This window comes from Convolutriloba macropyga, chromosome 5 (assembly GCF_964194025.1).
Source record: "Convolutriloba macropyga chromosome 5, txConMacr16.3, whole genome shotgun sequence".
NCBI lineage: Eukaryota > Metazoa > Xenacoelomorpha > Acoela > Convolutidae > Convolutriloba > Convolutriloba macropyga.
The window spans coordinates 51,049,873-51,073,905 of NC_134472.1; the positions used below are offsets into that span (position 1 = coordinate 51,049,873).

General features: G+C 32.0%; 2 protein-coding genes across 2 annotated transcripts in view; one reads left to right on the forward strand and one right to left on the reverse strand.

Annotated features, from left to right (window-relative positions):
• LOC142340075 (uncharacterized) overlaps window positions 1-14,098 on the forward strand; it is a 43,265-nt gene extending 29,167 nt beyond the window's left edge. The window contains exons 5-6 of the mRNA XM_075390487.1: window positions 5,896-6,153; window positions 13,320-14,098. Coding sequence (XP_075246602.1) covers window positions 5,896-6,153; window positions 13,320-13,766 — 705 coding nt within the window. The 3' untranslated portion in view covers window positions 13,767-14,098. The remainder of the gene's footprint in view (window positions 1-5,895; window positions 6,154-13,319) is intronic.
• The window catches only part of LOC142339444 (uncharacterized), a 512,010-nt gene that overhangs the window by 172,018 nt on the left and 315,959 nt on the right, over window positions 1-24,033 (reverse strand). The gene's annotated exons all lie outside the window — the stretch shown is intronic.

Sequence of the window (24,033 nt, forward strand, 5' to 3'; positions counted from 1 at the left end):
GATCACGTAGTAACAGAAACAACGAAATTTACAGAGGTGTCCAAACCACTTTTTTTTCCGGTAAGATGTGGCAATAAAAGTTGCTTTTCGTTTGTCACGCTTTTCTACTGCTAAAATCGCCGTCAAGCGAACTCGTTTGCCCAGTTTTCCATCGTGAAAACATTGTTTCCGTTTGATATTACGGGGCGAGCATCACTATTGCTTGTTTGTAAACTATGTCGCTTGATCAAACTTTTGCTGGTTGAATCACACAATATGATTCATATAAGGTCTCCGTATCTCGCGCTAAAACAAGGTTGTCTCGTCTCTTGTCTTGAACAAGTCGAAACCGATATTTTCAGCTTTATGGTTGTCACCTAGGATGAAAATTCAAAAAGGACAAATATGGTTTACAAAAATTGTCTCAATTGTGATTTGCATTTCAAAATTTTTTTTTCGATGATTGGAGTTTTCTTCTGCGCATGGTAAATAGAGTAAAAATTTTTTCATGTAGCCTAGCAGTAAGTGATTGTGAGTCAACACTTCTACATCATTAATTTCTGAATTGATTAGAGTCAATAGTAAGGCGCTCAATGTCTGTTTCACAATACAAATCTAAATTGAATGAATTTCCATCAATGATCTCTTCCATATCGCTGCAATATTTTTTTTCAGCTTCTAACCAACCGTTTCCAAACTACTTTATAGTGCGGAGCTCCACACGGTTGGATATTCCATCGGATTCCTTGCTGAATCGGATGCTCTCAATCCATCCTTTATTCTTCGCCTCAATGTATTCTTCAAAGTTTTTTCCAGTTCCAATTAAATATGACCAGTTTTTGTTGATTATTGTTCTTTGTTTGACTTTCTGAGCACATAAATCACATATTTGCCTTGAGACAACTATATGTGGTCAAACTAGTTCAGCCTGGGTATATCTTTTAAATGCATCGTTGTCATTGTTAGACATGCAACAGACAACAAAATTGCTTTTTGTTCCTTTGCCCATTTTCCAGGTTAAAAATTTGAAAGTAATCCACTCAAAAATTTGTTAAGGACGTTGAAGCCTTTAAACAATCTGAGGGTAAATCTGCACTCAACGGTGTTGTCGTTTTCTGCTCTGCGCTTTCTGCAGGTAACACAATTAGATTTCAACAATTATAAAGCATTTCGTATGCCCCGTTTTCACTTTTTTTTGCTGGACAATGATTTTTAAATGTCCAGTTTTCTTTTCTTGTTGATTGTTGTTGTTGTTGTTGTGTCGTAGGAAAAACTTAACACTGTGATTTTTCTAAAAGAGCAAATTTAGATAAAATGTTGTTGCCATCTGGTGGTTAAAAATTTTGCCTATTTACATGAAAAAGCTCTACCCCAACGAGTCGAGGTAATAATTGTACGATTTTTCTGCTTTCGATTGACTTTGCTTTTTCTCTTTCGTCAGCGCTCACTACAAGTTTTGCCCGTTGGTTTTATTGCTAATGCTCGCTCTAAGTATGCTTACAAAATCAATATCCTCTACAGTTGTTGAATCATTCCCGTTGAATGAAAGCTTTACTTCATTCAACATGTGTAATGAAGACTGTGGAGTGTATGTAAATTTCCTATGAGGCACTTAAACTTAGGTTCAATTGCTCTGGCCTTTAACCTTCTAAAACCTTATGAACCATTGTCACTAGGCCAGCCAAATGAGCTGCTCAATTCTCCTGAGTTCGTCAAGGTTGATTGATATAGTCACAGTGTCGACTGAGTTTTAGATGTATGTCCCAATGTGAAAAAATGGTTTTATTCAGTATATTAGCTTCTTAATTGGCCACAAACACTTGTTGTTTACAATGGCAGCTATAAATATCCCTCCGCTTTAGCTTAAATCCCAACTAGCGTTGCATTTCTGATTGGTTTCAAGCTCGCGAGTTGTTTCGTAAAATTCATCGGTGTTGCTTATACACTTCTTCAGTTCAAATACATGCTGTGAAAAAAGCGGTTTTGACTGACTGTAGAATATGAATTTGCAGCAATTGCATATTTTTTAATCATTACTGCGTTCAACTTGTTAGCCAGCCGATTTTTTGCAGTCTAAAGAAATGTTAGTTCCAAACAGGTGGCGCTGATTTTTGAAACATTTTTAACAGGCTCAATAGTTCATGGCGTCTTTAGAAACCTTAAGATATTATCATAATGATCAAGTACCTACACTTCCAAAAATGGCAATTCGATGTCGACGGTCATACTCAGTGTACCTTCATGACATCTGACCGTCGTTCCGATCAATCAATGCAAAGGATCAGATCCCGCTTTAGCTCATTGTTAAGGTACTCCTCTTTGTATTTATAGGCCTCATAACTACCATGTCACCTGCCTTGTCAGGGTTTATTAACGGATGGTATGGTAAAAAACATTCTGTTTCTTTGAACGTACTTTTCAGTTTGAAATAATGTGAATGCCAAAAGTTTGAGGACAAACATTATTGTTTTTATTGAATCATTTTAAAAAGTTTTCAACGTGCACTGCAATGAACCTCAAAGTTTTTAAGAACCATTTTTCTCTATTAGTGTTGTTTGGCTATCTACTTGTGGCCGTCCCTCGAAACTCAGAATCCTTCAAGCACGAAAGTCCTTAAAGATAAACGTTTTGCAAATATAATCAGATCTGGCCATTATTCATATCAAAGAAGTTGAACCACCAGTTTTTTAAGATCTTGAGATGGTTTATCAACCGTCAATTGCAATGCCAATTCGATTGCAGATCACAAAGTTATCTGTACTCTTTGAGCACGCTTGCAAAGTCAAAAATAATAACTGCAAAATTGAACAAGCTTGATGATACGTGACTATTTATTTGTTTTGCCTGGCCAAGAATCCGCGGCTTCGGACCGCATATGGTCCTCCATTTTCCTCTCCCATAAGCTCCAGGCTCACCATAGAATTGTTCAGAATATCTCGTTTTGGATATTAGTTGCTTTGCCTTAGCGGTCAATTAGAGTTCTCAAATGGCTGGTTTTTCTGCTGTTAGTCAGGTGTCAGTTGTTGCTCCATAGTAGCTATGAGCTAACTAGACGACTCCGGCCAATAGAGAAGGCTACCATCAAAAATTTTCACGTTTGGTTTTGGTAGGTTGTTGCTACTACTGTAGTATCGTAAACCAGAATCGGGAGAAGTAACCTTCTCTTCAATGCTTGATTAACCCTTGCTCGAAATTATATTTTGCGGGAAGAGAATATGTTTGCTCAGCTCATGTTTGCTCCTAAGCAAGCTCTTGATCTATCTGGCGTTAGAAATAATCCAACTCTACTGCCTCCAGCCTAGAAATGTCTTTCTTTCGAGCCGAGTTGAAGGAGATTTGTCTGATGTTTGACGGAGTTTGATTATCATGTTTTTCGATAGTTGTTCTTTTCACGTTGAGTTCTAGTTTATACTCATCTTCCACTAGTTGACTTCGTGCCTCATTATTTTTCATTTCCTTCATAATTCTAGTTGTTGTCATTCCAAGGTTGTGTGGTCTATTCACAAATTTGTTTTGATTTCCAAATGAAGTTTTATCACTCTTCATCTCGCCTTCGTTTCGCTAATGATTTATTCGAAGCAGTTTTTGTATCTTCAGCACCCGCCAGTGCTTTGTTCTGTAACAATTGGCCAACTGAATCAGGTGTTGGGTGTTTGTTGTCATTACCCTCGATTTTATTTACTGATTGATTCGCGTTTGTTGACTTTTGTTTGCGTGTCACTGCCTATATATGCAAGCCAATGAATGCTCAAATCCATTTTCAACTCCCTAAATTGGTTTAAAATTTCTTCAACAAAAGTGTTTGGTACGAATCGACATTTTTGTAACGCTGCAGTTATTTGGGTACTTCTTCCTCAAAAAAGAGAAAAGTCTGTCGTTAGAGAACGTTTGATTTGTTGAGAGAATCTGAGTTTTTCATTTCTTTATTAACAAAGCCTCGTTTAACCTTAACTTCGTCCTCTCAGTTTTGATGCCTCCTGTCGTATTTGACGTATTTGATGCGTGCTGACCAAAGTTGTACTGATAATGTACAGACACTGCTGATTATGCTTAAATTTTTTGGTTTCTGTTCGTTTTTGCTTTGCTGGTTCCTTTTAAGTAGGGTTCATTTTAGGAGGGCATTTCAATTTCTTCATAGAATTACCTTCTTTTTCTCACTGGCGTTTTGTTCTGAATTCATTTTTTTCCTATTTATGGCGTCCACTGTTGGGGTCAGCGGACCTATTGTAACGGCTGCTCTTCTGTCAATGCCAAGAAAAACTTTTCACTGCCCAGTTCGGTTTCAACAAGTATTTCCAGATATGAAGTTATTTGTAGGTCAATTTTCTCAATTATTTTCAATAAATAATTGCTCAGTTTCACTTATCAACAAATTGCGCTGCTTGAATTAAGCAAAAATGTAGATTCAAACTAAATGCAGTTGAGATAACAAAAAATCTTCCGAACGTTTGAAAATAAACCAGAAACCTTAATGAGTAGGAGCAGCAGATTCTAGTTAATGTTATTTGAACTTGGCAGTCAGAAACAAAATCGTCCGTGAAAAAAATCTTTTTTCCGTTCCAAAAAACCTGAAAATCTTCCGTTGAATTTTTTAAGCAAGACTTTAACCAATGATCGTGCATACTTTCTAATTGTATTGCAAAACAAAAGATCACCAAGCAAAAAACAAAGTTTAATCAAAGTTATTTTCCAAATCTATTGATCTAATACTCCAGAAAAAGCTAAGAACTACACAGATCAAAACAGAAAGAGCAAATAGTAGAACGATGAACTTAATTTTTTAAACATCCCATGGATTTAGAGCTCACTTTTTGCATTCCGAAAAACGGGCAGAACTTTTTATAGAACAAGTGAAATTATGAGATGTTTTCGAGAAAATGTTCAATGTTTGCAAGAAATGATCAATGTTTTCGAGAAATAGTATATTCCAAAACAAGAGTGTAGACGAGCAATAGTATGCTTTGAACAAATGATTTGCAGGAATGGGAACACTGCCAACAAGAGGAGGGAGAACGGCATATCTAGGAAAGTATTCGAAAACTCTACTAGAAGTTTTTGAAATAGATGCAAACTTAGCAAAACGTTAGCGAAAAATAACATGGCAAAAAACTAGCCTATAATGGCTACCTAAAAGCAGACCCAGCATTGCCTTTTGCGCCGTTAAAATACGCTTGAAAGAAGCAAATTTTAAGCGAGAAAGTGAGCAAATTATATTGCATGGGAGACTTCTCGGGTCGAGAAAATTTCCAAAAATTATGTAAGAAATGCGCTGAGATGCGCTCAATTTTCGAAAATTTCAGCGCAAAAACCTTACATAATAATGCGCTGATATGCACTGAAAAGTGCTAAAACATTGTAAGAAATGCGCTGAAATCCACAGAAATTTCAAAAAGTTCAGCTTTTTTCTTTCGCTTCGAGGCTCGAACCCCGAGCATTGTGTCTCATCTATCAATTAATCCACTGCGCTATTGAGAACTAAAATGCTGAAATGTAAGAAATGCAGTGAAGATGCGCTGAAACTTTGTAAGAAATGCACTGAAAATGCACTGAAATTATGTAAGAAATGCGCTGAAGGTGCGCTGAAATTTTAAAGTTTCAGCGCCATCTCGGAATTTCAGCGCGTTTCAGCGCATTCAGCGCATGTCTTACATAATTTCAACACATTCAGCGATGTCTTACAAAAAGATGCGCTGAAACGGCGCTGACATCTCGACCCGGGTTTGCATTTAGAGCTGGACTTTGAAGCTCCGTCTGTCCCATACCCATGTTGGGCCGGGGACCTCATCCTGGGTAACGCTGATGTTTGTTTAATTCTCACTCTCTAAGGTTATCCTGAAATAAACATGCTTTTTATTCTTACCGCTTCTTGTTTTGTAGTGCCCCTGGGTCCTTAATCTTGCTAAAATTCGGTTTCAGTTAAACGCCGAAAGTCACAAAGAACTGGTGGAGGAGTATAAAGAGAAGTTCGAAAGCAGTAAACTCAAGTGCCAACAACTGGAGGAAAAGTTGGCTGAAGCGATTGAGAAGATGAGTACAATTGAGAAAGAGATTGAGACATGCAAAGATAACTCAACGGTCCAAATTGAACAAAACGACAAGTTATCTGAGGAGTTAAAGCAAGAAAAGCTCAACCAGGAAGTGCTTCAGAAAGGAAAAGACCAGCTTTCTATAATTGTAAGTTTTACAACAAGACAGGTAACGCGTTCCCAAGTTCAGACATCGACTTATGAAAAGACCATGTTCGAACCAAAAAATGGTATGAAAAGACCGTGCTCGACTCAAAAAGCCCATGAAAAGACTTTAGCTGGACCAAATCGTTCAACTAGACTTTGGCTTGACCCAAATTTGATGCTCGACTTAAACTCGATCCAAAATCGTTCACGCTGGACTCAAAAATTTTACATTCGTGCTGACAATTGGCTAGTGCTTATAACGTAGTCAGCGGATTTGACCATCAAATTCTCAATGTTTCTGATATTTCATTAAAAAATTACTTGTGCTATTATGAAAATATTTAAAAAAGAACGAACTTTAAGATACTAAACTCAATGCCGATGAAAAGTCCATTGCTAGAGCTTTGTTACTTAGTTGAATTCAGCCGATTTTATCTTAAGAATTCAATGTTCATATAGGTTTTTTGACATAATTCACCCTGTTTTCCGAAGGCGGACTGCCTTCTTCAACGCTAGTTTGGTGTTGCTGGTAGATGTTGCACATCTACAAAAACAAGTATAGTAAAGTATGCCAATTGTAATTATTACCATTATTATTGAAACTTTACAGCCAAATTCATTTTTGCCATTTTTTTACTATAAAACATGAAAATCTTTCCAGAAAAAGCAATTTGGGCTTTTTTAATACTTCTTCTTTTTCAAACTTTAGTTTTGGATGTCTTCATCCTCTATTCATCAAAGCTCAGATTCTTCTGAAACACTTCAGCCAAATAAACAAAAATTTTCAATTTTACATAGTAATCTTCCGGCATCCTTTTGATTTGTTCTCCGTCATATCCACAGTGCTCTCGACTTGTTGTACATTTTCAGATTTCATGTTGCTTAAGTTTTTCATTTTTGGTGCTATTCAATAAATTTTGCTCCTAATCTTAATTTAGTTCCATTTGCTCTTTATAAACTTAACCTTAATTTTATTTCTTTATTTGAAAATCATTTAGTATTTGTTCAGCTTTCTAAAATTGTTGACGTGAATCCTTATCTGTACACGCAGACAAGTTCCTGATCTTTGCCGCAGTATTCTAATTTTGTTCATTCTTTGTTCATAATTTAAATTATGATGAAATTGAAGATCACATTTTGTCTTTATTTCAATTTTAATTCTCATTTAATTTAATTCAATGATCAGTTGAATCTCTTTCTGACTATCTTTTGCACCTCAGATAGGCTTACATCAAGCTAGACTTAATTTTTAGTCTTTCAATAGAATCCTTAAGTTGCAAAGAACTGACGCAAAGTCACTCAATTTCAAGCACAAAAAAGATTAAAATATGCCAAGCAATATCACAAACCGGTACATATGGAAATTGTGTGCGACAAGGCGCAGTCAGCAACTCAAGAATCCCGAAAAAATTCTTACACCATCGAGACATTTTTGGAACAAGCATATACAAAAACACCCGTCCGATGGGACAAATGGCAAATAGAAACAAAATGTTAAATATTGCCACGCGAAAACATCTCAAGAGGGACAAATGGCAAATAGAAACTAAATGTTGAATATTGCCACGCGAAAACTTCCACAAGTCAATTTTCCCTCCTAACCAAATTACGAGGCACCCGTCGACAACGCAACAGAACGCATGGAAAAGGAGAGGCAAATACGCAATATTCAGCAGAAATTACAGTGGGAACTCAAATGTCCAGAAAAAACCGGAAATAGGATTTCTTTGCGGGGAACATCAATGGACTTCCTGTGACCAAAAAATTTGTCTTTTCTCTACCTTAGTTTAAGCACAGAAGGAGGAATGCTGCTAACCCAATACTTTTCCCACGACAACATCTTTATTTTTCTCAGCGCTCAAATTGTGGCAGATGCTAGAAATAGCCCTCATCCGACCCCTCAAGTTAACGTTTGACCGTTGCGTTTTTTTTGAAACCAGAAAAAAGGTGAGACAGTTGAACAATTCTACAGTACTCTGAAAAAAAAGCTGGAAATTGCAATTTTGACAACCTTTAAGAGGACATACGCGAGATTTTCATAACAAATATGTGAGATGAAGTTATTCTGGGAGAACTACTACGTGATACAGTGAAAACGGATAGTGCTCTCAGCAATGCGGTAAACATGGAAGTCGGACATCAAAACCAACAACGAATTTTATCTAACAATACAAGCAGCGTAAGCGTAGTTCACCAATTCAATCGATTTTGCGGCGCAAAAGCAAGACCCAGCAAAGAGGCAGAAACTCATTCAATCGCGAAACTAATGGGCTCTTCAAAAATTGTGGACAAAATTGGACATCCTACAACCATCAAGTCTACATGGCCATGGTTAAAAAGTGTAATCATTGTGTTCTCTTCAATGCCTTCGCTAAGGTATGACGGAAAAAAGAAAACACAAACAATAACACTACAAGGTAATCGAGTGAACAGCCTAGAAAATCACGAAGATACAGATAACGGAGAAGATAAAAACCTGATTTTCAATAACTACAATGAATAGTACGATTCCCCAAAAGGACTCTTCTGATGACAAACATGTTGCAATGCTAGAAAAAAACTGAAATGAAATGGCACTGCAAAATATGAACATTAAAATTGACAAAACCGACTGTAAATTGCTTCTTGATTCTGGGTGTGGATATATCATTAATAATCTGTCACTCGCGAAACACTTCTAGTATAATTGTGTACATGCAAAATAGCCGGTAAAAAGCCATTAGAATTAAAATTTTTTGAAATGGCATAGTGGAGACTCTAGGAACATTTGAAGCACCAATTAGATTTAACGATTGACAAATTGCACGTGCAAAAACTACAGTAGTAGCAGATGGATTTAAACCAATCTTGGGACAAAATTTATACGATCAATATGGCATAACAATCATGCAGAAACTTTGCCCTAACATCTGTTTAATAAATTGACTATCAATGTACCATTAAAAAGTCAAAGGCGGAAGAATTCCCGGAGCAAATCAACACATCATACAGTAATTTCCAAATTCCATAGGAAACGTCAAGTCACACACCAAAAAGGACGAAAATTACCAATTCATCTGCAGCCAATTGTCAAAGTTGAACTCAAAAAGTTAATTAACGAAAGTCACATAGAAAAAGTCTCGAATTTTTCAGACCAAGATTTCATTTCACCTATCGTCATCAGAGTCAAAACGGATCAATCAATCAAAATATTTCTGGAGTCGGAGATTTTTTAAAAATTTATTTTCAACAACAAGTACCAAATGCCTAACATCGATTCTTTAATCCAAAGACTTCACAAGCGCTATCCGACGAGCCACAAGAGACGGCATATTTCAAGACGCTTTATTTACAATACACTTATAGCCAACTAAATCAGCACGCTGATACTGCCCCTTTCGTAACATTCATTTAGAAAGCGGTGATAAGACTGGCACATACCGTTTAAAAACACATTTTTATGGCTTAACAGACATGCTAGCGGAATTTCAAAAAACTCTTAACAATTTCATGGGACTCACTAATAGATTTTCTGCTTTCCTGACGATGTCTTTATTGTCAGCAGAGGAAAATCGAAGATCAATTATAACTTGTAAAAATATCTCGAAAATTTGAATGACGAGAATCTAAGATTTAAACTAGCAAACTGTCTCATGTCAAAAACACAATTCAAATTGAATGGTTTGGCCACCGAATCACCCAATAGGGGATAACACCATAAGGAAAAAATAGCTGCAATTAAACAACTTAATGCGCCTTCAAATTTAAAAAGTTAAGATCATTTGTGGGTTCTTTTCATCAGCTTGGCAAATTTACACCAAATTTATCACAGCTTGCCACCCCTTAAGACCATTATTTAAACATTAAAAAACACAAAAATCATCTGGAATGACAAACATTAAAAACATTTCAATCAAATTGAAGCAGAAATAGCTGAATCTACCGAGAATAAGCACACTAACCGAAATCTAGAGACACGTATAAAGTTTAAGAAAAGGTCTGGGATCTGCTCTAGAACAATATAGTCTTGATGGACTGCAAACTGTTTCAGTCGTCTTGCGTTTCATCAACACTGTTAAAGAAGGATAATGTATTAACAAACTTAAGCTCCCAGGTGTAGTTTGGTCAATTGAACACTTTACATATCACTTCTACGGTAAACCTTTCAACGTTACTGCTGATCAAAGAGCATCACTTTCTATTATGCGTGAAAACAGAGCCAACAAATCCTATAATAGTCGTCTCACAAGAAGGGACTAATTCCTTTCAATTTTTCTGTTGATCATCTTCAGCTCAAAATTGGGTTTGGTGGACTATATCTTGTGCGATCTGCAACACGAAGCCTCTAAAATATCATCAAATGATGAGCGACTCATTGTAGCAAAATTAGACGCTTCCAAATTTAGTGCGGAGCGCCTTCTTTTAAATCCCCAAAATAATACGCATTTCATGTTCTTTAAATCTTTCCTTTATGGCGCTATTCAATACATTTTGATCTTTATCTTAATTTAGTTCCATTTGCTCTTTATGAACTTCATTCTGATTTTTTTTAGGATTTGAAGATCATTTAGTAATTGTTCAGCTTTCTCATTTTGTTGACGTGAATCATAGTGTGTTTACGCCGAAAAATTCCTGATAGTTACCGCAGTTTTTTAAAATTTTGTTCTTTGTTCATAATTTAAAGTATGATCAAATTGATGATCACATTCTGCCTGTATTTCCTTTTTCATTCTCAATTAATTTTATTCAATGTTGAGTTGAATCTCTTTCTAACTATCTTTCGCTCTGCAAATCAGCTTAAGTCAAGCTACACTTATTTTCTAGTCTCGTGCCAAGCGTATTGTTAATTTTTAACTGACGCTTTTATTCGCGGCGCAAATAGTGCATAAAATTCGCCTCAAAGTATAGAAATAAAAAAATACAAAAATATACGCAATTTCGCACCGCAAAATATCTCAATTTCCAGCACAAAACGAAATTGAAATTCGCCTAGCAAATCACAATTCAGTACAGATAGAACTTCTGTACGACACGAATCCTTAGAATTCTAATAATGCTAGAATTCTTGAAAATGGTACGATAAAATTCCCGGATAGAAGATTGAGCATCTAAACTACTGAACTTGCGCTAAGTTTACTTTGCAATTAAGTTAGCTCATTTTGATCAACAAAGTTTGGATTTAAGAATTGTTTTGTTGCTTAATTTGGAATTATCAAGCTGAACATCCTTGCTGTGGCACTCAGCTATCTGATGTTTACATGAAAATTGCATTTTTATCTGAATAGTCATTTCGTCAATTCACCAAATTTTTAAAACAAACAGATTGGCGAATATCCATCCCAGGTTGAGGTCGCGCTCGAAATCGCCTCTGATCAGACCGTCCCAGACAAGTGGGACCTCTGATCAGACCATACCAGACCAAAGTGACCTATGATCAGACGAGTATGCGCTCGAAGATCATTGTGCGCTCGAAGTGCGCTCAAAGTCGCCTCTGATCAGACGAGTTCCAGACCGAAGTGACCCCTGATCAGACAAGTTCCAGACCACTGTCCAGACGAGTTCCAGACCATTGTCCAGACTAGAGGGCGCTGGAAATATAGTCCCAGACTAAAGTGCGGTCGAAATCACCTCTGATCAGACAAAAGTGCGCTCGAAGTTGCCTCTGTTTAGACTAAAGTGCTTTCGAAATAGTCTGATCAGAGATTGATTTTGAACATGAACAAATCTCTCAATATCGTTATAATATATTCATTTCATCTATCATTTTATCAATCGTATATTCAAAAATTACTGAGTATGCCATTTATTTATGCTTTTAACTGAATAAATGAACTTAGACAGCTTTGCATAAAAACGTCTTGATATACTTTGATTCAAAATCTTTTCTTGAGGGGACCGGCAGTTTTTATCAGCTGGACCCCTTGGTTCTGATCAAACCCCTCAGATTTTTAGATGAAGTTCTGATCAGAATGCTGTTTTATTGTTGACTCTTACCAGAGACAACAAAAGTCAGTTTGAAAACAAAAAAAACTTGAAAAAAAAATTCGCTCAAATTGGTCTCTGGTCTGACTAGTGTGCGCTCGAATCGGCCTCTGATCAGACTAGTGTGCGCTTGAAACTGCCTCTGATCCGACCGTCCCAGAACAAAGTGGCCTCTGATCAGGCAAGTTCCAGACCATTGTCCAGACAAAAGTGCGCTCGAAGCCTTTTCCAGACCATGTAATTCGAGCGCACCGGGAACATGTGTGCGCTCGAAACTCGTCTGATCAGGGGTCACTTCGGTCTGGCCACCTCGACCTGGGATATACTTTCACGAAAGTAGCCATTTTACAATTTGAAGCCGAGATTTGAAATGTCAGTTTTACAAACAATTGCATGCAGTCAGTAAGCTTTTGTCGCAGCCAACAAACCTTTTGACCCCAAGTATAAGTCGCTTTCTATCTCTTGCCAGCAATAGTAATGTAATGTTTTTGAGCTAATTATTGTAATGTTTTCAGCTAATTTTTGTAATGTTTTCAGCTAAGAACTCGCCGCATTATTTAAACGAGTAGCAGCAAACTCCCCTATCCGGGTTTCTCAGTGATATCTGGCACTCAATTTCTGCTCAGACTGATTGTTCCATGTTCTGTCGGATTTTTTTTATTTCTGTAACCTAATTGTCCCTTTAGTTATGCGCAATTTACTTTACTTTAATATCAAAAATAACTGATTTCACTTACTGAAGTATAAGCAGGAATACTCAAAATCTCACCGAAAGTCAATGGAGTGTATCTATCCTATTTAGTAAGGTTGTATAGGTTTCTGTTTCTAAGGATTTAAACTTTTTGATACAAATAATTTTTTTCTGTTGCGACCAAATTTTGGAGCACTTTGTTTTGTGGCCATTATCCGACAGTCCGAGACATATGTTTTTGACTCGTCGACCAAGAGAAGATATCTTTTCTATGTGCTAATGCTTGTACAGACATAATTGCTGAAACAAAACGTACCTTTTTTTTATTAAATCAAGCTGCTACATAATCACAGATATAACTACCGTGTTATTTATTGCATCTCGGAAAATTTCTTCCAATATTCTATATCATCATGCGGCTTTTGCTCTGCTTTTCTGTTTTTTCTCTGTAATTCTTAATGTCAACTTGTGAGAACTTTAATCATCTGGTAGCTGATTTAAAGACTTAATTACAGGCTGAGCTTCGAGAAAAAGATCTGCGAGAAGAGAAAGCGAAAGTCAGCAGAATCACATCACAACTAAATGGACTGAAAGACGAAAAAAGACGATGGGACGATAGGGAAGACAGCTACAGGTCTGAAAATGCAAAGCTAAAAGAGCAGCTTAAAGCTGTGTCAATATATGCACCCAATGACTCCGGGACTGAGCATGCTACAAGTTCTAAGAACCAGAAACCAAAGAAAAAGGGTCTATTGAGGAACTTGTTGCCAGGAGGGGGTCAAAGGGTTGTCGGGGAATACGGAAATGAAAGTAGATACTATCAGGCATCAGGTTCTAATCAACCGTCGTCTCATTTGCAACGAGGTAGTGAAAGTGACACCAATTATGCGCAGCCAATTTACGAGGAAGCCGAATATCGCGGACCCTCCCTTGGTTATTACAGCCGGGATGATACAGATTGAAGGTCACAGATATATATTATCAGTAGGTCTGATCACTAGTCATTTTAGTCTGCAACGTGGGTCTGCTGACCAACGGTTGTTCAGGAGGCCCAACAAAAAGTGATCAGAGACTAAAGACTCGGCAAATATTTAATTGAGTCCACAAGAATTTCTAGTTGTGCCTAAATTTAACATTTTTATTTGAAGTAATATAAATTATTATTTATCATTATAATTGCTTTGTCGACTAAAAACTAGAATAGTGACACTTAAAAACTAATATGTTGAATTTTTCTCTAATAAGAATGTAGTGATAATTAAACAATTGTAATAAATAAAATGTTAGTAGCCTATGAGTCGGTTTATTATACAGAATCGAGGTACCTGTAAAGCGATTAGATTATGGTGTTATTAGGACTGAATTTTTGGTTCAACCAAAGTCAGAAAGTCCAGCCTGTACAGTAAACTGGTCGCATCAACGGAGTACTTCGCTCTGGAAAATGATTGGGACAAAGAGCGCCAAAGTCTGGACACAAGTAACATTGAACTCGCGTGTTAATGTTAACCTGTAAACTGGCAAAAATTGCGGCAAGATTGCTGTAAATGTTATGAGAAATAAGTTCGTTGATGAAGGTTAGGAGTAATTGTAAAATGTGGAACCCAGCGCAATTCGCATTCGCTCAATTTTTCGGTGTGTTACCACATTTTACAATTACTCTATACCTTTAAAAATCGATCGAATTGTTCAATTTTGAGTAATTTATATTTTTTGCTTTTTTTCGCTTGTATGGCCCCATTTTCAAATTAATTTATATGGTTTAAAATTTGATTGAAATAGCTCATTTTTTTATTTCGAGTATTTTATGCTCTTCATTTTACTCTTTTTCACTCTTTTTATTTTTATTTTGCAATTATCTCTATTTTTATTTATTTACTATATTTTAAAAATAGATTGAATAGTTTATTTTTTGAGAAGTTTATATTTTTACTTTTTTCACTGGTGTATCCACATTTTAAAAATGATTTATGTGGTTTTTTATTTTTTATAATTGCTAATTTTTTTATTTTGAGTATTCTTGCTCGTTATTTTCACTTTTTCACTTTTATTTTTATTTTCGCAATTATCTCTAGTTTTTAATTCATTCACTATATTTTTAAAATTGATCAAATAGTTCAATTTTGAGAAATTTATATTTTTTTGGTTTTTTGCATATACGACCTCATTTTTAATTTGGATTATATGGTTTTCCATTTTTTATAATTGCTCATTTTTATTTCGAGTATTTCATGCTCACAATTTTTTTTACTTTTCACTATTTTTTTTTATTTTGCATTTATCTTTATTTTTTTATTTATTCATTATATTTTAAAATTCGAAAAATTTAAAAATTTTTTATGAGGAATTTTAAAATATCGCAAAATATTGAATTATAACTAATTTTAAAATATCGGCCAAAAATATAGGATTTTTAATTAATTTATAATATTTCTCAAATTGGGGAACCAACATTTGTTTTATTTTTTAACATGAGAAAATTATTTTTTTAAAAAATTTTCCCAATAAAAATGACGGATATATTTTGTGAAACTTGTAACAGAGAGTTTAAAACTAATAAATCACTTCAAAAACATTACTCAACTAAATTTCATAAGGATAAAGTGGAAAAACATCAAAATCAAGACATGGTGAATAAATTAGATGAATATATCAAGACACTACCCAATGATATTACTACTTGTTTTAATAATTCTATTATACAAATAAAATCAATTCTTAATAAAGATGATGGATATAAAGATAACTTTGAAGATATTCTTAATAACATAACTTCTATTATTCACAATCCAATAAAAATATATTTATCCAAAGAAATAGAATATAAAAAAGAAGAAACTAAGTTTATTATAGGACTTACTACTATTCCACAAGTTTATACAGCAGGTATTTATATATCACATTTGAATGAAATAGAAAAATTATTAAAAGAGGCAGAATTAAGAGAATCTGGTTAGATGATTCAAAGAAGAGTATCTTGATCATTACATATTTCGTATTATAATTCAACTGGTGGATCATATATTGAATTACCTTTTAAGTCACCATATATTATTAATGTTAAGAATAATGATGATGATATGTGTATAATTTGGTGTATATTAGCATATAAGTTTCCAGTAGCAAAGGATAAACAAAGAATATCTAAATATGTAGATCATCTCAATTCAATTATTATTCCATCCTTTGATTTTCCATATAACTATAATAATATAATAAAAATTACATAAAATGAATAATGTAGATTTTAATATATTTGAAATAGATGAAGATAAAAGAATTAAAGGAATAATATTTAAATCTCATAATAATTATAAGGGGTGCAATCTTTTATTATATAAAATCACTATGTATTATGTACTAATATATCCACCATTATTATAAATTCGAATAGAATGTCATATCCATGTTTAAATTGTCTAACAAGCTACTCATTACAACAAATATTAGAAAATCATAAATTAATGTGTGAAGAACATAAAGCAACAAAAATTATCTATTCGCATAATGATTACCATAAATTTGATAAATGGTGTTTCAAAAACAGAGTTCCCTTTACAATGTATTGTGATTTTGAAAGTTTTAACACTGAATCAAACACCCAAAAACCATTTTGTTATAATCTTGTAATTAAATCAAGTTATCCCGATCTTATGGAAGAACATGAAGTTACTTATATGGGTAAAGATTGTGGTAAACATTTAGCTAACACAATAATAAAATATGAAGATAAACTTAAAAAACTACTGAAAGAAAACATTATAATGGATGAAGAATCAGTTACTGGAGAACCTACTAATTGTTTCTATTGTAATAAAAAATTATGTGAAGACATAGTAAGAGATCATGACCACTTTAATGGCAAATTTAGAAGATTTGCTCATAATATATGTAATTTAAATTCTAAGAAACCTAATTTTGTTCCACTATACTTTCATAACGGATCCAAATAAGACATACATCTTTTCATTAAAGAATTAGCTATAACAAAGTTGAAGATGAAAGCGTTAGCTAAAACAGAAGAAGAGTTCTTTTCTTTAGATATAGGATGTATTAGAATATTAGATGCATTTAGATTTTTTACAGCACTAAGTTTAGATGTAGTAGCAAAAACATTAGGTGGAAACCAAAGAAAAGGAGTTTACCCTTATGATTGGGTTGATGAAAAATGGGAAGATAAAATGAAAACAACTGAGTTTCCTCCACAAGAAACATTCTATTCCAAACTAAAACAAGAGGGAATAGCAGATGAAGATTATATTAAAGCAAAAGAAGTATTTGACAATAATTGTAAAACTTTTGCAGATTATACGATTATGTATCTAAAACAAGATGTAAAATTACTGTCAGATGTATTCGAAAAATTTAGAGATAAACGTATAAATGAATATAAAATAGATTCATGCAATAGATATTCATCACCAGGTTTATCATGGATATGTGGTTCAAGGTTTACAGAACAAAGATTAAAACATTACCAAAAAGATACATATGATATATTACTCATGATTGAAAAAGGAATAAGAGGAGGTATTGCTACAATACTTGGTGATAGATATGTTAAGCCATGGAATAGATATACACTACCAGAACATCACAAAATAAATAAATTATGCACATTATTACATAACACGGTCTTTTGCTCATTAACTAAAGAAAATGAAGCACATCAAGCACAAAAAGATTATCTATTATATTATGATTTTAACTCATTATATCCATCATGTATGGTTGAAGATCTACCTATAGGTGAATTTATTAAATGTAATGACCTATTTTACGAAACTACTAAAGATGGGGACTTTGGTATAATATATGAAATAAAAATTAAATTTAACAATGACCTAAAACAGAAAACAGAAGTCCCTTATTTTCCCTTATTTTCCAGAAAATTCAATACCATATACTGAAGAATTTACTGATTATCAAGAAGTAAACAAACCCAATAAATACAAACCATTAGAGAAATTAATGCTTACATTACACAATAAAAATAACTATGTTATAGAAGGAAGAATGATTGATTGGTATTTAAACAATGATGTTAAGTTAGAAGATATAACAATTCTCAATAAAATCAAATATGAGAAAAGTAAATGGTTAAAACCATATATAGAGTATAATGTAAAGAAAAGAGAAGAAGCTAAAGCAAATAATGATAAATTTGGTGAAATGTTTTATAAATTAATGAGTAACTCATTCTATGGTAAAACTTTAGAAAATGTAAGAAATAGACAAGATGTAGAAATTGTAAATAAATTAGATAGATACAAACAACTAGCAGGTAAACCAACATAAAAATCAACATCAATATTTAGTAATAATCTCGCATCAGTACACAATTATAGAAGTGTTGTTAAACAAGATAAATTTAATTATATAGGATTTGTATTATTAGAGCTTAGTAAACTTAAGATTAATGAATTTGTGTATAATGTACTGAAACCAATATATAATAATAATTTCAGCTTATGTTACATGGACACAGATAGCTTACATATACATCTAAAAGATGACCCAAACAAAATGAAAGAATACATTGGAAGTAAATTAGGACAAATGAAAGATGAGTTAAAAAACGAATACATAACAGAAGCAATTTTTTTAGCACCAAAAGTATACTATTTTGAAACAACAAAAGAACAAACTCTTAAAACAAAAGGTGTAACTAAAACTTCTCAAAAACATCAACTAAACAGAGATGATTATTATAATGCATTGTTTATCAATGAAAGCAAATATGTTGAACAATTTAGACTAAGATCAATTAAACATGATATAAATATTGTAAATGAGAAAAAGCTTGCATTATCACCATTTGATGATAAAAGAATTGTTGATGGAGTAAAAAAACTAAACCATATGGTTTAAATACCTAATACTATAATAATTTATAAAACTATGTAAAACTATATGTAAAACTATATGTAAAACTATATGCAAATATAATATAAATATAAATAAATATAAAAATAAACATAAATAAAAACAATTTAAAACTAATTAAATAAATGTGAAACTATTACTACTTTTCATAGGTAAATATTTGAAATATAAAATGTTTGGTACAATATGACTAGTAAATAAACTTCTACTACTACTACATCCACTCTTGATCTAGAGCATGAAAAGAACAAAATCTAATCCTTATCAAATTCTAGAACTATCCCTTAATGATGATAGAAAGTCAATTCCTTCTACAATTACACTATATAATGATCTGTGAATGGACTTAGTCCTTTTCACTCTTTTATTATAGTTCATGTAATACATGTAATTTCATGTAATACATCCGCTGGTTTAGTAGTTAATATATTATATATCATCTTCTCAGCCATTATTTTTACCATAGGGTCAGGGCTCTTGTTTAAACCCAAAGCAGCTTCTTCTAGCGTTTCTGCTTTAGCTAATATATTTTTTTGTATTCTATAAAGTCTATTACTTTCTTAGGTTTATACACATACTTGGAATGGGATGAAATAATTAATTTATTTTGATTTGGGTTTTTTAAATGATTAATGAATTCACCCATACTATAACATTATTTTCTACAGGCTAAACATCTTTTTAATCCATTTGGAAATTCCATTTTATTTGTTTTATAATATAGCTTTTCAATAATATAAAAATGATTAGTACCAAATGTGATAAATGTAAAAATAAGGCTTGGTGTTGGAGTTGTGATGAGTGTCAAAGTAAACCATTCCAATGTTTTGCATGTAATGAAATCATAACATATAGAGACAGATATAATCAATTGCAAGTGCACCTTCATAATCCCAATCAATATTTAGTATGCAGAATGTGTAAAGTAAAAAAACACATCTCTCAGTATAGATTTAAACACTTCTATTGTAGGTTTTGCATATATCTCCATAGATATAGGTTTCATCATACAAAAGAAAGAATCTTAGAACATGCAAAGAAATTTAATATCAGCGAAGTGGCTTCACCAATCAGTGAAGCTGGTTTCCAGATCCACAAAGTGGTTTCACCAATCAGCGAAGCTGGTTCCCAGATTGAAGTAAAGCTATAACTAATTATAAAAAGTTTTTCACCCCAAATAAAATGTTGCTGATGTTTCCGCTTTTTATTATATTGGTATTTATTTTTATAATTGTTTATTGGAATTATGATAAATATTCTGATTTAAGGAAGAGATTCAAAGGATATAGGAACATTGTACCCGAACCATTTGAAACTAAAAAACATAACTTTATTATTTATGGTCCATCTAATTCTGGTAAAACAGCTTTTACAAAAGATTATTGTTGTTTGTATGAGACTGTTAATGTATTCTGTATTGATGGTAGTGAGTGGAAAGGATACAATGTATATGGTGTTGATGATTTAAAATTAATAGATAATTTGGATATTTTTGCTAATAGTCTTATTATATTTGATGATATGGGAGAAAACATTAGATTACCAGCTACAGAAACATTGTATTCTAAAGGTAGACATCACAATGTTAATATAATATGTGTAGGTCACACTGTAACCGATTTAAATACAAAAGCAAGAGATAATACCCCAGCTATATATATTACATTAAATAGTTCACAACAATTGTTTGAAAGAGTACAAGAGAAGTTTAAAATTGATTCTAATCTATATAGATTTAAACGTTATAACTATGGTGTAATAAATTATAATACTATTAGTGACTATTATATTGTATTAGATACAGATAAAAATGTTGTATATGATTCTAGAATAGGTGATCTTGATATTGAGTTTAAGGAATAGGAATATAATATACTAAGTAGTTATTTAACAGATAGAATTATAGAACCAACACATATTAAACGAAAAGAGTTAATGTTCTATTTTGAAGAATATTTAGAGTTTAAGGGAGTACATAAATCAATTAATTTATATAAAGTATATACAAATATAAAAAATGTACTTAATGAGATACATAGTGGCTATTATGCTATAGCTTGCATGGTTACTATGGTAGGATTTGGTTAATCTTACTTTCAATGGTATAGATATAATGAATATAGATAAAGCAAAAATTAAATTAAAAAATGGTAAGAATATGACAATAGGTTATGGTTTGATTGATAAAAGCAATTATAATCTCAATCATCCATTCAATATAGTATGTGTGTTAGCTAAAGGCCTTGAAAGTATTTATGCAACTCATAATCATATTAATTCTATATCTAAAAATGAGAGTAATATGTAGAGAATGTAATAATGAAATTGATACTAGTAGTGGTTATACAGAACATGAACTAATGGATCATTATAATATTTTTCATAAAAATTTAATGGTGAGATGCACGAAATGTATGCAAAGAATACATAGTGGTTATCATTTTAAGGATAGATGTATAGATAATCGTACAGGCCTTATATCATCAGTACATAGTTATATTGACTATATCAATATTTATGATAATGATAGTAATGATAATATTGATATCAATAAAGAAAATAAAGATAATGATTTAAATAATGTTTTAAATGAACTGAAAGATAATATTAAAGAAGATTTAAAAGAATATATTAGGAATAATTTAAAACAAGAGATCATTAATGAATTAAAACTAGAGATTAAAAATGAATTAAAAAAAGAAGTTAAAAATGAAATAGAAGGAGGAGCTATAAATAATATAAAGACTGATGTTAATATTAAGAATCCATCTAAAGAAATTAAATCAACTAGGACTTGTTGTTTTTGCAAAATTGAAAAGAATAGAGATTGTTTTTATAAGACTGGAGGTTTATGTAAAGAGCGTTCCTCTGAAAAGGTTCATTGTCAATTGTGTAACATTTTTCTAAATAGGTCTTCACTTAGAAAACATATGAAGAGACCACATATAAATTAGAAAGATAATTTTTAATAAAAAAATAATTTTAAGCCATATATTTATGAGATAATTCTCTCAATTATAACTTTTAGTTTGTTAATTACAAAATTACACAGAATAATACAGAATAACAAGGATAACTAGAATTATGGAATAGAATCTTAGTAATTCTGCATGAGTGCAGAATTACTAAGATTCTAATTTAATCCATAATTCTAGTTATCCTTGTTATTCTGAGTTATTCTGTGTAATTTTGTAATTAACAAACTAAAAGTTATAATTGAGAGAATTATCTCATAAATATATGGCTTAAAATTAATTTTTTATTAAAAATTATCTTTCTAATTTATATGTGGTCTCTTCATATGTTTTCTAAGGGAAGACCTATTTAGAAAAATGTTACACAATTGACATTGAACCTTTTCAGAGGAACACTCTTTACATAAACCTCCAGTCTTATAAAAACAATCTCTATTCTTTTCAATTTTGCAAAAACAACAAGTCCTAGTTGATTTAACTTCTTTAGATGGATTCTTAATATTAACATCAGTCTTTGTATTATTTATAGCTCCTCCTTCTATTTCATTTTTAACTTCTTTTTTTATTTCATTTTTAATCTCTAGTTTTAATTCATTAATGATCTCTTGTTTTAAATTATTCCTAATATATTCTTTTAAATCTTCTTTAATATTATCTTTCAGTTCATTTAAAACATTGTGTAAATCATTATCTTTATTATCTTTATTGATATCAATATTATCATTACTATCATTATCATAAATACTGATATAGTCAATATAACTATGTACTGATGATATAAGGCCTGTACGATTATCTATACAACTATCCTTAAAATGATAACCACTATATATTCTTTGCATACATTTCGTGCATCTCACCATTAAAATTTTATGAAAAATATTATAATGATCCATTAGTTCATGTTCTGGATAACCACTACTAGTATCAATTTCATTATTAGATTCTCTACACATTACTCTCATTTTTAGATATAGATCTAATATGATTATGAGTTGCATGAATACTTTCAAGGCAACTAGCTAACACACATACTATATTGAATGGATGATTGAGATTATAATTGCTTTTATCAATCAAACCATAACCTATTGTCATATTCTTACCATTTTTTAATTTAATTTTTGCTTTATCTATATTAATTATATCTATACCATTAAAATATTATCATTATTATTACCATGTTTTTGAAAGTAAGAATAACCAATTCTTACCATAGTAGCCATGCCTGCTATAGCATAATAGCCACTATGTATCTCACTAAGTACATTTTTTATGTTTGTATATATTTTGTATATATTAATTGATTTATGTATTCCCTTAAACTCTAAATATTCTTCAAAATAGAACATTAACTCTTTTCGTTTAATATGTGTTGGTTCTATAATTCTATCTGTTAAATAACTACTTAGTATATTATATTCCTATTCCTTAAACTCAATATCAAGATCACCTATTCTAGAATCATATACAACATTTTTATCTGTATCTAATACAATATAATAGTCACTAATAGTATTATAATTTATTACACCATAGTTATAACGTTTAAATCTATATAGATTAGAATCAATTTTAAACTACTCTTGTACTCTTTCAAACAATTGTTGTGAACTATTTAATGTAATATATATAGCTGGGGTATTATCTCTTGCTTTTGTATTTAAATCGGTTACAGTATGACCTACACATATTATATTAATATTGTGATGTCTACCTTTAGAAAACAATGAGTCTGAAGCTGGTAATCTAATGTTTTCTCCCATATCATCAAATATAATAAGACTATTAGCAAAACTATCCAAATTATCTAATAATTTTAAATCATAAACACCATATACATTATATCCTTTCCACTCACTACCATCGATACAGTATACATTAACAGTCTCATACAAACCACAATAATCTTTTATAAAAGTTGTTTTACCAGAATTAGATGGACCATAAGTAATAAAGTTATGTTTTTTAGTTTCAAATGGTTCGGGTACAATATTCCTGTATCCTTTGAATCTCTTCCTTAAATCAGAATATTTATCATAATTCCAATAAACATTTATAATGATAAATACCAATATAATAAAAAGCGGAAACATCAGCAACATTTTATTTGGGGTGAAAAACTTATTATAATTAGTTATAGCTTTACTTCAATCTGGGAACCAGCTTCGCTGATTGGTGAAACCACTTTGTGGATCTGAAAACCAGCTTCACTGATTGGTGAAACCACTTCCTGATATCATTTTTCTTTGCATGTTCTACGAAGCTTTCTTTTGTATGATGAAACCTATATCTGTGGAGATATATGCATAACCTACAATAGAAGTGTTTAAATCTATACTGAGAGATGTGTTTATTTACTTTACACATT